Source organism: Choloepus didactylus, chromosome 4 (assembly GCF_015220235.1).
Source record: "Choloepus didactylus isolate mChoDid1 chromosome 4, mChoDid1.pri, whole genome shotgun sequence".
Lineage (NCBI taxonomy): Eukaryota > Metazoa > Chordata > Mammalia > Pilosa > Megalonychidae > Choloepus > Choloepus didactylus.
The window spans coordinates 35,287,323-35,301,140 of NC_051310.1; the positions used below are offsets into that span (position 1 = coordinate 35,287,323).

Here is a 13,818-nt window from a genome sequence, read left to right on the forward strand (position 1 = left end):
GTAAAGAACCTAGACACAAAAGACCACACATGTTGTGGAATTCCACTTATATGAAATGCCAGAAAGGCCCAGAAAGTAGATTAGTGGTTGCAAGGAGCTGGGATGAGAATAGGGATTAACAGTAAACTGCCACAAGGGATCTTGCCAGGATGATAAAAAATATTTTAAAACTGAATTATGGTGCCAGTTGCACAACACAGTAAATTTACTAAAAATCATTGAACAGTATACATAAAATGGGTGAATTATATGGTATGAAACTTACATCTCAATAAAACTTTTTATTTTAAAAACTGCCTTCAACACTATCACCTCCTTCCCCAATATACCTGCCAACCTCTTTCTTCTCCTTCCCCAAATTTACTGAAATTGATTATGCTAGCTGCTTTTACTTTCCTTTGTTACTGAATTCAGTGTATTTCTCTAGCTACAAATGCAGTTATCAGCAAAGCATACCATTAAAAATTAAGAGGGTACCCACTTAAGACACAAATGTCCAGGCCAACCCCAAACCTACTGAACTTTTGTGGCTGGGATCCCAGCATTAGTTTAAAACAAAAACAAAGCAAAAAAACAAAACAAAACAAAACCCTCCACAAGTAATACTGATGCTCACTTCTTAGTTATGAAACTCTCTTATATACCGTCTTCCCACTCTAGAGACCTATCTCCTCTACAAAAAGTGAATTTCAGTATGAGAAAATAAACTCTAGATACCCTCCTCACTTCTATGCCTTTCAGTTGTCAGGCTGACAACAGCAGTGTGCGGCAAGGCTGATACCAACACACAACATCAGCAGTGGGAAATAAAACAAAGAAATCAAATGAGACAATTTGTAATCTCTCCAGAAAGGAGTGCCACTGTATTCTGCCACATTTACATTTGTTTTCCCAAAGCAATCACCAAATGCCAAGGGAAATGTATATTAAGGAGATGGTAGAACCTCTTGGCAGACAGATTCAAAACTGAAACCCCACTGTCAGATAAATTTTATTTTAATCCTTGTAAACCTGTTTCAAATACTCATGTCTCCTTTCTCCAAGTTCACTGTTTCTGGTTTGTTTTTGTTTCACTGACAGCTATTGTAGTTCTTGGACAGTGAATAATATAAATTACTCACATATTTACCTATGAATAGGCCGATCTTCAAACATAAACTTTGAGCAACAAAATGAATTTGACAAATACGTAAAGAACATTATTTAACTGGAGGTCACTATAGGCTTGAGTTAAAGACAAATGGCTATTACCTAAAGGTAAACTTTATGAGGATATGGCACTTTAAACATTGTTAAGAATATGCCTATATGGGATAGAATTATTTTGTTTGGGGCAGAGCCAACCAGGCAGTTTTTACTATCCTAAGAACTCTTGGGACTATGTCTATAAATAAAACAAAAAGTGTTGTATTCATACTATATAGTGAGAGCAAAAGACATGTTTATTAAAAAACCCTGCAGTATTTATATGAGAAAGGATTAATATCTGTATTACATCAAGGATAATATAAATCAATAAGAAAAACCTGAAGAGTCTAACAGATAAATGAGTAAAGGACAAAACCAGAATTTACAGAAGAAATATAATTAAAAAATACAGGAAAATATTCACATTCCCAAGTTACCAAAAAATGCATATTAAAACACTGTGTTAAAACAACCAAATTTAGCAAAAGAAAAAATTAAATAGTTAAAGCTTGCAAGGCTGTAGTAGAGATGTCATACAACTATTAGAGAACCATTTGGCTATATTACAAAATGATTAAAAAATGTCCTTATTCTTTGATGGATCTCACTTTGGGAATTTAAAATTACTCTTAAGAAGTTATTCAAAATAAGAACTTGATTCGTTACGGTTGTATCAACAGGAAGAATGAAAGACTGGAAACAGAAGTCCAACAGAAATGGAAGTGTTTAATAAAATATTGTACATCAAAAATAGTACATCATGGAAGCTGTAGTAATATGGAAACATGTTTATGATTTGTTATGTGAATAAAGCAGAAATGTGGATCCATAATTTAGAGCGCCTACCATTTGCTAGGAGAAACAAAGACAGAAGACAAGGTTCCTATCTTTAAGGGCTCAGTTTAGATGTTAAGACAGACAAGAGGACAGAAAATCAAAATACAATAGGATAAGAGGTATGACAGAAGCCAACATAAGATGTTACAGGAGCACAGATGAAGGCAGTCGTCTCACACAAGTGAGAGAGAAATAAAAAAGACAGCAGAACTGAGTTCTAAAAGATGAACAAGATGAACAGTCTGAGGAGGGGGTGGTAAGGAAAAGAGACTCTAGACTTAGAGAACAACACACAAGTGTGCAAAGGCATGGAGAAGTAGAAAAGCCTGGCACATGCACAAAATTTGAAATAGCTCCACATGGAGGGAGAGTGCAGTGTTAAAGGGATTGAACAGCAAGTAACAGTAAGCAGGGGTCAGACCACCTCAGGAAGAACATAAAAGGTCATGCAAAAGAGTCTAGATTTTATCCTGAAAGCAATAGGAAAGCCTTGAAAGGTTTTATGTCAGGGAACAACATGGTGAGATTTATGTTTTAAAATATCCCTCTTTGGCCAGAAATCACATCAATGCTGTCTACAAACTGGCACGAAAGAACTTTGGGGAGTGATGGGAATTTATCTTTTGGTAAACGTTTGTCAAAACCAAACTGTAAGCATTAAATGGATGTATGTTACTGTATGTAAATTACATATCAAAAAAGCTTATACAGAGAATGGATCAGAGGGAAATGAGATGGACAGATAAATTAGGACTGTTCTGAAATAATCTAGGCAAGAACTGATGAAGGCTAGAACTGAGATTGTGGGGAAGGAAAAGAGAATATCTGCACAATATTAAAAAGGTAATAATATCAATCAATAGAATGACTGATACATAGGGTTCAGGTACAGGAAAGAGGTTGACATTCAGATTCTGAGTTTGGGTGACTACGTGATGGTGAAGAGAAAGAATAAGTTTATTGGGGGATGATAATAAGCTCCACTTTGATTATGCTGAGTTTGATAGGAGACACATCCGCAGAGACAAACCCTCTAGGCAGATGCATGTGTAGGTCAGGAGATATGATTTTGGGAGTCAAAAATATCATGGTGGTCATTGACTTCAACAACTATATCAGTGTCATGTGTTAAACCAGGATGGAAGAGAACAGTGAGAAATGAAAAAGCTAATTTGATGAAAAGGTTTAAGGGTGATTTAACTCTGTCGTTGTACTGTAATATATGTGCATAACAATTAAGTCCACCACTGGTTTAAAGGTAAAACAACAAATGAAAACAAAACAATAATAAAGGGAGAACCTAATCACACAAGTCTTCAACACAAAAACATACAAAGTTGAAACGATTTCATTTTCTGAGCACTTTTTTTCCCATACCGGATACATCCCAGGTCTTGAAGATGTATTCTGCAATCTCACTGACTCCTGGGGTGGTGGATGGTCAGGCATCTGTGCCTCAGACCCAAAGTCTTTCATCTTTTGAAGCTGTTCTTTCTGCTCTCTGTAAACAAATAAAACAAAACTGCAATTGTACAAAAGTCATGTCTATTCCATTCCTAAATGACTGCAATTAACACTGTATAAAAGAAAAGACCTAAAAGCCCTGTCCTAAAAGATGACCTTCAGTGCCTACCGAGCACTTCTGGTATAACCCTCTCTTGCCTTTATGTAGCTTACTGAGCAGTTATAATCTATAGATAACTATAAAGTATTTAAGATCTCTAAGGACAGATTCTACAACCTGCCTCAATAGTCTATTCTAGCATCTCATCTACTTGGTCATGTTTTTCTTTGATTGAACCAAAAGCTATTTTACTATTTCTTTTTTGGTTATTGTTCAATTTACTCTTTAGACCAGAGGTTGCAAAATGGTGGCCCATAGGCCAAATACGGCCTAGAGAGTTGTGTGTGTGTGTGTGTGTGTGTGTGTGTGTGTGTGTGTGTGTGTTTTATTTAAATAGTTTCATTTTTAATTCCTTTCTAAATTTTGGTGAAAATACTAAATGGTATTTTTAAGGCATATTAACATATCATAAGAACCTACTTCTGAAGTCCTAGAAAAGTTTTTAAAATTTAAATTCATTGCTATTATTTACAAAGCAAAATATTTCACATACATATTCAAATTTTTAAAGAAGTTTGTCAACACTGGGCCTACTTTTCCCCATGCCAACAATCAGCTGGAATGGAATAGTGGCTGCCCACTTTAGATGAAATAGTTTGCCACAATCCCCAGTACACTACTGAGTTATTCCTGGCCCACTTTCCTTTCTTTTTGTTACCTGTTTGGCCCTTATGAGCCCTGCTGTAGAGGGTAAGAAAAATAATCAGTCATTAAAAACAATACTTCATATCCCTAACGAGTAATTATGCAACTCCTCAGGGTTGTTTTGTTTTGAAATCTCTGGCCAAATTCCTTTTACTTTTCCTTACAATGCCCACTTTAAACAAAGGTTAACTACTGCTTCAACTTCTGCAGACTTTTAAAATTTCCTCCCTACATTTTGTAAAGCATAGTAACGCAAATGGACAAAAAATAAGGGTCAAGTATGTAATACAAGATTTTTTTCTGCCTTATGTAAATCATATTCCTTATAATATTCTTTATGACTTTACCCCAACATAACATAGCCTACTTATATTCAACTGTGACCACTCTTATCCATTACTTCTCATATTGTTTGTTTATGTTTACATTGCCTAGAAAGAGTATAAAAAAAGTTGATGAAAAAGAAGGACCTTTTATCCAGCATTTCTACACAAAGCAATATTGGATGAAAAGGAGAATTTAAAAAGAAAAGGAAAGAAAGGCTGGTGGCTTAGCAACACCAATCAGCTTTGTATTCTCCAAAAACAACATAGATTTCAGAGTTGAAAAGAACTGGGTTCAAATTCTAGGTTTGCCACTTACTCAACAAGTAAATGTAAACTCTCTGAGCCTTACTGTTCTCAGTTGTGAAGTGGGGAAAACACTACCTATCTTTGTAGGCCTTTGAGATCAAAGGATTTGAGACAGGAGGATTGAGACAATTAAAGGTGCCTGTGGTTTAAAAGTGAATAGTGTAGTAGCTGGATGTTCTGTGGCATGCTTTTCACATCCTCCTCATGAGTAATCTGGGAAAAATACACCTCTTAGAGCATATCTTCTATAGACCTCAGAAACTTGTTTTGCTATCTCAGGCACCCGATTGCTTATCTTTACCTACAGCTATTTTTCTTCATCATACTTTTCTAGTCCTAAAGCTTCAGTTATAATTTCAACTGATATAATCTACACACTTACAGATCAGAAATGAAAAATGAAGGAAAAAATACATGGAACTCTATCAAAACCTAATCATTAATTTATTTTCTCAAAACATTGTTAATTCTTAAGAAATTGCTAAAAAGCTTAAAATCTGTAACTGACTTTCTATCCTAGGATGCAGTTTAAGTGAAGTATTAAATGAGTTAGTACAGGTCCTGGCACACAGTAAGCACACAATAGATGTTAGCTTGTGTTATTATTGCTACTACATGGGAAGTACTATGTAGATACCTATATATGTGTACTTGATTGTTAGTCAAGAAATGTAAATTTTATTCCCCATCTTACAAAGAGAACATTTGATTATGCATAAACAAGTAACATTCTCAAGTAGACATATCTGCTTCTAGTTATAATGAAAGATTAAAAAAAAAAATCCCAAAAAGAAAGTATTAATGGTTAGACGAATCTGAGGACACTTCCAGGACAAACATTCTTAGCTTCCACTGAGAAAAACATGAATCCTTGACAGCACTTTCCAAAACTGTATTAAAGATTAGTGGATATGAAGGCTATTGGATCTAATACCAAATAACAGGCTGCCTACTGGGGAAAATGGAGGTCACGTATGAGCCCTGTGAAATACAGAGCACTAAAAAGCTGAAGTTTGACACTTCAAACATGTACAGACCTGGCATGTCAGCAACACATCTACAAAAAGCCAAGACTGGATATCCATTTTTGTATTTCAGGTGATAAATTTTTAATTAACACAGTTCCTAAATGCCCAGCCCACCCCTAAAACAAAGCTGAATGACCAGAAATATAAGTTAGAAGTTTGTGATAGGAACTTGAAGCAAAATGATCCCATTCAAATATATCACATCACTTTTTAAAAAAGCAGTCTGAACGTGGTTTTCACTAAAGGAATGATCTTAAGTAGTCAACTTACCGAAGCATTTTCAGTTCTTGTGCAGCTTTCAAAATGATTTCGTGCTGCCTCTGACTTAGAACCATAACCCCTCCAAGGCCTTGGTCAGAGTCTAAGTTTGCATCTGACCCCATCATTTCAGAGGAATGATGTGAGGAGGGCATGTGCTCCATCATGGGAGAATGTCTATCCGCATCAGACGAGTACCATCTGTCTGACAACCGTTCTCTTTCCCAGTCCATTCTATCAGGAACATAATCTCGCTTTTCCCGCCATGTGTCTCCTCTTTCTGGATACTCTCGAATCCTCAATTCACCCCTATCACGGAAATCTCGATCATACCCATGGTCTCGATTTCTTTCTTCTCTCCATCTATCATCCCGATATCTATCCATGGGTGGAAGAGGTGGGAGAGGTGGTAAAGATGGAAGAGGTGGAATATCCCGTTCACGAAACTGTGATTCTTGTTCATCCAGTGGTCTCCCATAATCTCTGTCCCACTCGTTATCCAAATTTCTATCATACATATCCATGGGTCTTCCAATCCGATCCACATCCCTATCCAAGTCCCTGTCCATTTCCCTATTGTAGTCCTCATCCATATCCTGATCTCTCTCCCAATCATCCCACCAAGGGCCGCGCCTATCGCCATCATGAGACCGAGATGGTGGTGCTAAAAACCTGTCTTCTCTGTTATATGGATCTAGTGTATCATCCTGATAGTCCCGTTCACATTCTCTCCAGTATCTCTCTCTATTCCAATCATCAAGTCTTTCTCGGTCCATTGGCACATTTCTACCATCTAATGGGAACTCTTCACGCCCTCTCTCTTCTCCATGGTTCCACGGAGCTCTACTAGGCTCATCTCGGTGATATGGATACATTTTTTCCCCACTATCTCCTGGTTCTGGTCTGAACGGACCTCTATCACGACCAAAATCTGGTCTTCCCAATCCCCTTTCCCGACTGCCAGGTCCTCGAGGTGGTCCCCTCTCCCTGCTCCCAGCTCTTCGGGGTGGTACCCTCTCCCTACTCCCAGTCCTTCGAGGAGGTCCTCTCTCCTGACTGCTGGTCCTCCGAGGTGGTCCCCTTTCTCGGCTGCCAGCTCTACCCCTGTCCTGGCTGCCTTGCAGACCACCTGGCACTTTTTCCCGACTGCTTCCTGGCCTCACCAACCCTCTCTCCCGGCTGCCTTCTCCTCTGCTCATCTTCTCTCGACTCTCTTCTCGTCTACCCATCATCTTATCACGAATGTCTTCTTGTTTGACCAACCCTGGGCCACGGCTGATTGCTTGGCCTCGACCTCTGTTTACCAGTCCTTTATCCCGTGTGTCTTCCATTCTGCTTTGCCCAGGACCTCTGTAAGATGAACTGCTGCCTCGACTGCCTTCTAACCTATTATCTCTGTTATCTGGCCGAGGCAGCCCTTTATCTTGGTTGTTTTCTAAATGGGGCAGACCAATACCCATAGATTTAAAATCATTATCTGCAGTTAACGATGATGATGTTGTTACTGCTGCTCCTCCCTCCATCCCCCCTGTTTTTGAGGGAAAAGTAGATTGAGTAGGTACAGGCTTATTTGCAAGGAGTACAGGCTGAGTAACACCTTGGGCTTTGTCCATTTGAGTCTCTATACTTTGAGAATTCTGGTCCCAATTAGAAGGCTCTATGGGCCCTTCAGAGACTTCACTTTTAGGTGGCTCTTGTTGAGAGTCGCTTAGATTCTCATTTGACTGAGCCGCCTTGGCATCCTTTATATCTGTAGTAATGGAAAACGGAGCTGATTGCATTTTAAAATTCTTCTGCTGGTTACTACTGGTGTCTGCTAATGGTTCTTTGTTTCCTGAAAGAGGTTCTGCTTGTGACTTAGGTTGCTGCTGATGCTGCTGTCCAAAAGTTGGTTTGGGGCCTTTCCACTGTGGTCCACTCTGTCGAGGACTTAGGGATGTATTGGGGGTAATATAAAACTGAGATGCTGGCCCCCGGGGAATCATTCCCCATTTGCTTTTAGTGCCCTCTGTTGGGTGACCTTCATATCTCGGTCTTGGCCCATCGGGGCGATTTCCTTCAAAACGAGGCCCTTTGGGTCTCGGTCCTTCACACCTTGACCCTAAATCCTCAAATCTTCGAGGACCATCAAATCTACAAGTAAAACAAAAGATATTACTCAAAACAGTAAAGCAGGAAAAAAAAAAATCTCCATGTAAGAATATTTAAGGCATTCTTGCCTTAGAATTTGTTTACAACAATGACTCAGTAATTAACAAATTCCGAGTCACCTTTATCTTAGAACCAGTATGCTAAGGTGGCAGTTTACAGAAGGCCTCAGGGCAGGCTTTGGAAATCATGTCAGTGGTATCTAATTCACTTTGACACATCATCTGCAGCAAGTCACTGGTAACACTGAATTGTTAAAAGGCAATTATAAATTCTGACTGCCTTGGTAGACAGAAAAGTCCACACATTTTAAATGGAAAAAAAAAAGTTAAGTTCCATAGCTCACTCTGAGAATACTTTTAGAATTTTAAAATATAACTAAAAACTAAATACGAAACAGTTAACAAAAATACAGGGTGGTTGTAAGTATTCTTGGAACCAGCATTAACACCTGACAAAAGTTTAACTGACAATAGTATAAAAAACAGCAGCCATATCTTAAGAGTATGCTTTGACATTTTTAAATAGTCTGGACAGAGCTGTTTTTGCTATGGACCCAAATATTAACTCATCCAGTAAATATTTAGTGCATATACCATATTTGTCAGGCATCATTCTACATCCAAGGGATATACAAATAAAATGTCATCTGTGCATTCAAAGAGTTTACAACATAGTAGAAAGAAAATCTAAGTGTAAGTAAGTACAATAAGTATACCGAGTAAAGACTACCTGCATACAAAAAGGCAACAGAGGAGAGAATGCTCATTCTACTGGGAAAAGAAGGTGCTGTCTAAAAAAGGCTTTATACAATAACAGATGCTTAAATTAAGTCTTGAAAGACAAATCTCTGAGATCAGGCTGACAGAGGGTGTTGGTGATGAAAGAAATAGGTGGCAAGGACCTGAGGGTGAGGAAGCAGTACAAGGAAAGGGAGAAAAACACATCCCAGCATGGCATGTTTACAAGAGCAAATAATTTAGCATGGCTGAAGAAAAGAGGGGATAGCATCTGGGAGAGCTGAGAAAGAGGGAGTGGAAAAGCCACATACTGAGAGTTAAGTAATGAGGCAGTCAGGGAAAAAAGTTTAAGGATTATTTTTACAGTTTGAGTGAGTCAAGATTATGCCTAGTCTAAGACAGTGACTAATATAAGGATATAGAGAAAGGGATAAAAGTGATTAGTGTGAAAGAAGGGAGAATTGATAGGATTAGGTAACAGGTGGGATTAAGATGAAAATGGAAAAGAATTTAGGATGATTCCAAGGTTTCTAGCTTACGTGACTGAGTGGACCATAATGTCTTTCAAGAAGATGAGAAACAGAAGAATTTATGTTTCATTTGTTTGCAAAATCAATTAAAAGTAATAAGTTCAATTTCAACAAGTTTTGCTTCCCAGCCCTGTTACTATAGGTTTTTCTGATTTACAAGTTTTGAAGGGAGGAATGCTTCTACCAGGGGATACCACAATGATTCTACTGAACTGGAAGTTGAAATGGAGTTGTCTTTTTCTTACTCCCTTGTTATGTTATGGTTTGTCTGAAATGTTTTTTTACTGTATGTTTTTTTTGTGTTTTTTTTGATACAGTTAATTTTTTTAAAAAAGAGTTCGATTAAAAAAAAAAAAACAATGAAAAAAATATGCAAAGCCCCCTTGAAGAGCTGGTGGAGAATTCAGGGGTGTTTGGCTTCCCCACCTCGATGGTTGCTGATGTGCTCACAGACATAGGGGACTCGCGGTTTGATGGGCTGAGCCTTCTACCACAGGACTTGCCCTTGGAGAGACTGTTGCTGCTTAAGGAGAGGCTAGGCCTCCCTATAATTGTGCCTAAGAGCCTCCTCCTGAATGCCTCTCTGTTGCTCAGATGTGGCCCTCTCTCTCTAGCTAAGACAACTTGGCAGGTGAAATCACTGCCCTCCCCCCTACGTGGGATCAGACACCCAGGGGAGTGAATCTCCCTGGCAACATGGACTATGACTCCCGGAGAGGAATCTAGACCTGGCATTGTGGGATGGAGAACATCTTCTTGACCAAAAGGGGGATGTGAAAGGAAACGAAATAAGTTTCAGGGGCTGAGAGATTCCAAAAGGAGCCGAGAGGTCACTCAGGCAGGCACTCTTACACACAATACAGACAACCCTTTTCAGGTTCTGACAAATTGGAATAGCTAGCAGTAAATACCTGAAACTATCAAACTACAACCCAGAACCCATGAATCTTGAAGACGATTGTATAAAAATGTAGCTTATAAGGGGTGACAATCTGATTGGGAAAGCCATATGGACCACACTCCCCTTTGTCCAGTGTATGGATGAATGAGTAGAAAAATGGGGGGAGGGGGCACCTAGTGTTCTTTTTTACTTTAATTGTTCTTTTTCACTTTAATTTTCATTCTTATTATTTTTGTGTGTGTGGTAACAAAAATGTTCAAATATTAACTTTGGTGATGAATGCACAACTATATAATGATACTATGAACAACTGAATGTACGCTTTGTATGACTGCATGGTATGTGAATATATCTCAATAAAAATGAATTAAAAAAAAAAGAAATGGAAACGTGGTCACTTTGGGCTCCTCAAGTTTCTGAAACAAAGGGAGTTACTGTACTGGCTGGGGTGACTGATCCCCACTACCAAGAGGAAACTGTACTGCTACTATAAAATGGGGGTAAGAAGAAACATGCCTAGAATGTGGGATATCCTTTACAACACCTCTTAATACTTCTATGTTCGGTGATTAAAGTAAATGGAAAATTACAATAATCCAATTCAGGAAGGACTGCTAATAGCACAGACTCTTCAAAGAACTAAGACCAACTAAGGGGCTTGCTGAGGGCAAAAGGAATATGAAATGAATAACGGAAGAAAGTATGTATAAATACTGTGCTGGTTTGAAGGTATTATGTCCCCCAGAAAAAGCCATACTCTTTGATGCAATCTTGTGGGGCAGACATTTTGGTGCTGCATGGAAAAGTGCCCCACCCAACTGTAGGTGATAACTCTGATGAGCTATTTCCATGGAGGCGTGGCCCGACCCATTCAGGGTGGGCCTTGATTAGCGGAGCCATATAAATGACCTGATGGGCAGAGGGAACTCAGTGCAGCTGTGAGTAACGTTTTCAAGAGAAGCTACAGCCAAGAGGGACACTTTGAAGAAAGCACAGGAGCTGCAGATGAGAGACAGTTTGAAGATGGCTGTTGAAAGCAGACTCCTGCTCCAGAGAAGCTAGGAGAGGACAAATACCCCAAGTGCAACTAAGAGTGACATTTTTGAGGAACTGCAGCCTAGAGAGGAACGTCCAGGGAGAAAGCCATTTTGAAACCAGAACTTTGGAGCAGATGCCAGCCACATCCCTCCCCAGCTAACAGAGGTTTTCCGGACACCATTGGCCATCCTCCAGTGAAGGTACCCGATTGCTGATGTGTTACCTTGGACACTTTATGGCCTTGAGACTGTAACTGTGTAACCAAATAAACCCCCTTTTATAAAAGCCAATCCATCTCTGGTGTTTTGCATTCCAGCAGCATTAGCAAACTAGAACAAATACTAACTATGATCACTGACCAGTTGCAGAAATGAAGACTGTAATTATTAATTTCTTCCTTTTTTTTTTGTGAACGTTTAATTTTACATATATATAAAACCTTCGTTTTCTTCCCTCTCTTATCCCCTAATCATCTAACATAAGATGCATTAATAATAGTTAACTTTACAGCACAGTGTTTAAATTACAGGATACCAGCTACAACCAGGTGACCTATTACAAAAACAAGGACTATAAGTTATGAATATTTCTTCCTTAATTTGATATATATGTGTTTGAATATAAACATGTACAGTAACCAAATATTTTTTGATTAATTTGTTTTATCCTTTAAGATGTATTAACAGTTAACTTTATATTTCAGTATTTAAGGTATGTGACACAGCTAGAAGACTGACTGTTTTCCCCAAAGACAAAAAAGGGACTTTATATCCTCTTCTGGGAAAAGGATCAGAGTGTTTTTGATTGTTCAGGGATAACTGTACCATTTAGGTACAAAAATCTCCTTTGTGGCCAACCCTCATCAAGAAACATACAAGAAAAGGAATTCTGGGAAAGGTAGTTCAGTCTAGCCAAACTGACACATTATAAAGTCATCACAAGGAAGTAAAGAATAGATAAATCCACAATAAACAGAAAGAGAGGAACCCATCAGCAGATAAGAATTTTTTTTTTTTTAATTCTGGAAGATGACAAACAAATGTGAGTGGTAACTTATGGAACAGGAAGAAGTTGAAGTTGGAGTGCTGGTTGCAAAAGGGTATATAATCAAAATGGGGCTGGTTGCTCACAGAACCCCAGAGAGGTTCAAGACTCTCAGACACCAAGGATGCTGAGAAAGGCCAGGAGTAAAGACTTGGGCTGAAAAGATGTAAATTAAAATCTATATTCAGAACCAACAAACAGCCTCCCCCTATACTGAAAGTCTCTAAATTCTAATATTTGAGGATACCCTAGAATTAGCAGCCAGTTTTCCTAGCCACCCTCCAACACAGAGAGCTCCCAATCAGCTTCTCAGTGTCTCCCACTCTTAAATATAAATGGACAACCAAGGATTACTAGGTATTTGAGGAAAGCCTCCAAAATGAAAGGGATAAACCAAAGAAACATGTTGAATATGGAAAAGAAGAAAATAGAGGTAAAGCAAAAAATGGAAGAGGACTTAAAGAAATCTCAGCTTGGTATCTTCAGAGGGATCCTTAGAGATATTTTACCTATAAATCAAGAACAATATGCTATATACAAAAAAGGAAAGAACCAGAAGGACTGTAGAAAACAACTTTTTAAGTTCTCAAAATAAAAAATGCAAAAGGATTAGAAGTTAAAGTATCTCAGAAAGTACAATGAAATGAAGAGATAATCTAGCATATTCAAAATCTCACTAATGAGGAGTTCCAGAAATAAGAAAATAGGAAACAGGAGAAGAAATTAATAAAGAAATAGCACAAAGAAGTTTCCAAGAGTTAAGAGATTCTAATCTCCAGACAGAAAGGATCCAACACACTAAGTAGTTAAGTATAATTAACACATCTAAAAAACAAAAGGAAAAAAATACGGTACATCTTTGTGAAATTTCAGTATACCAGGGACAAAAAGATTCAAAAAGTTTCTAGCCATGGGGAAACAGACGACAAAAGAAAATAGAACAATGACCCTAAAACTGAGGAAAAATTACATTCAATTGAAATTCTGTATCTAAACTATTAATCAAGTATGAGATTAGAATAAAGACATTTTCAGATATGTAAGGACTCAATTTTCTTCCCACCCACACTTTCTCAGCATGCTACCTGAGTGTTCCCTTGGGAAAAGAAGGCATATAAACCACAAACAGGAAGCCATGAGATCCAATAAACAGTGAATCCAATCTGGGAGAGTAACAAGGGAAATGCTGTAGTAAGAGCCATGTG

General features: G+C 38.3%; 1 protein-coding gene across 2 annotated transcripts in view; it reads right to left on the bottom strand.

Annotated features, from left to right (window-relative positions):
* The window catches only part of YLPM1 (YLP motif containing 1), a 66,624-nt gene that overhangs the window by 22,344 nt on the left and 30,462 nt on the right, over positions 1–13,818 (bottom strand). For both annotated transcript variants that reach the window (XR_005216286.1, XM_037832290.1), the window contains exons 5-6: positions 6,225–8,345; positions 3,403–3,526 (exon numbers count right to left, since the gene is read on the bottom strand). Coding sequence is in view for 1 of the 2 variants with exons in the window: in XM_037832290.1 (XP_037688218.1) it covers positions 3,403–3,526; positions 6,225–8,345 (2,245 nt within the window). In the remaining variant the exon portion in view is untranslated. The remainder of the gene's footprint in view (positions 1–3,402; positions 3,527–6,224; positions 8,346–13,818) is intronic.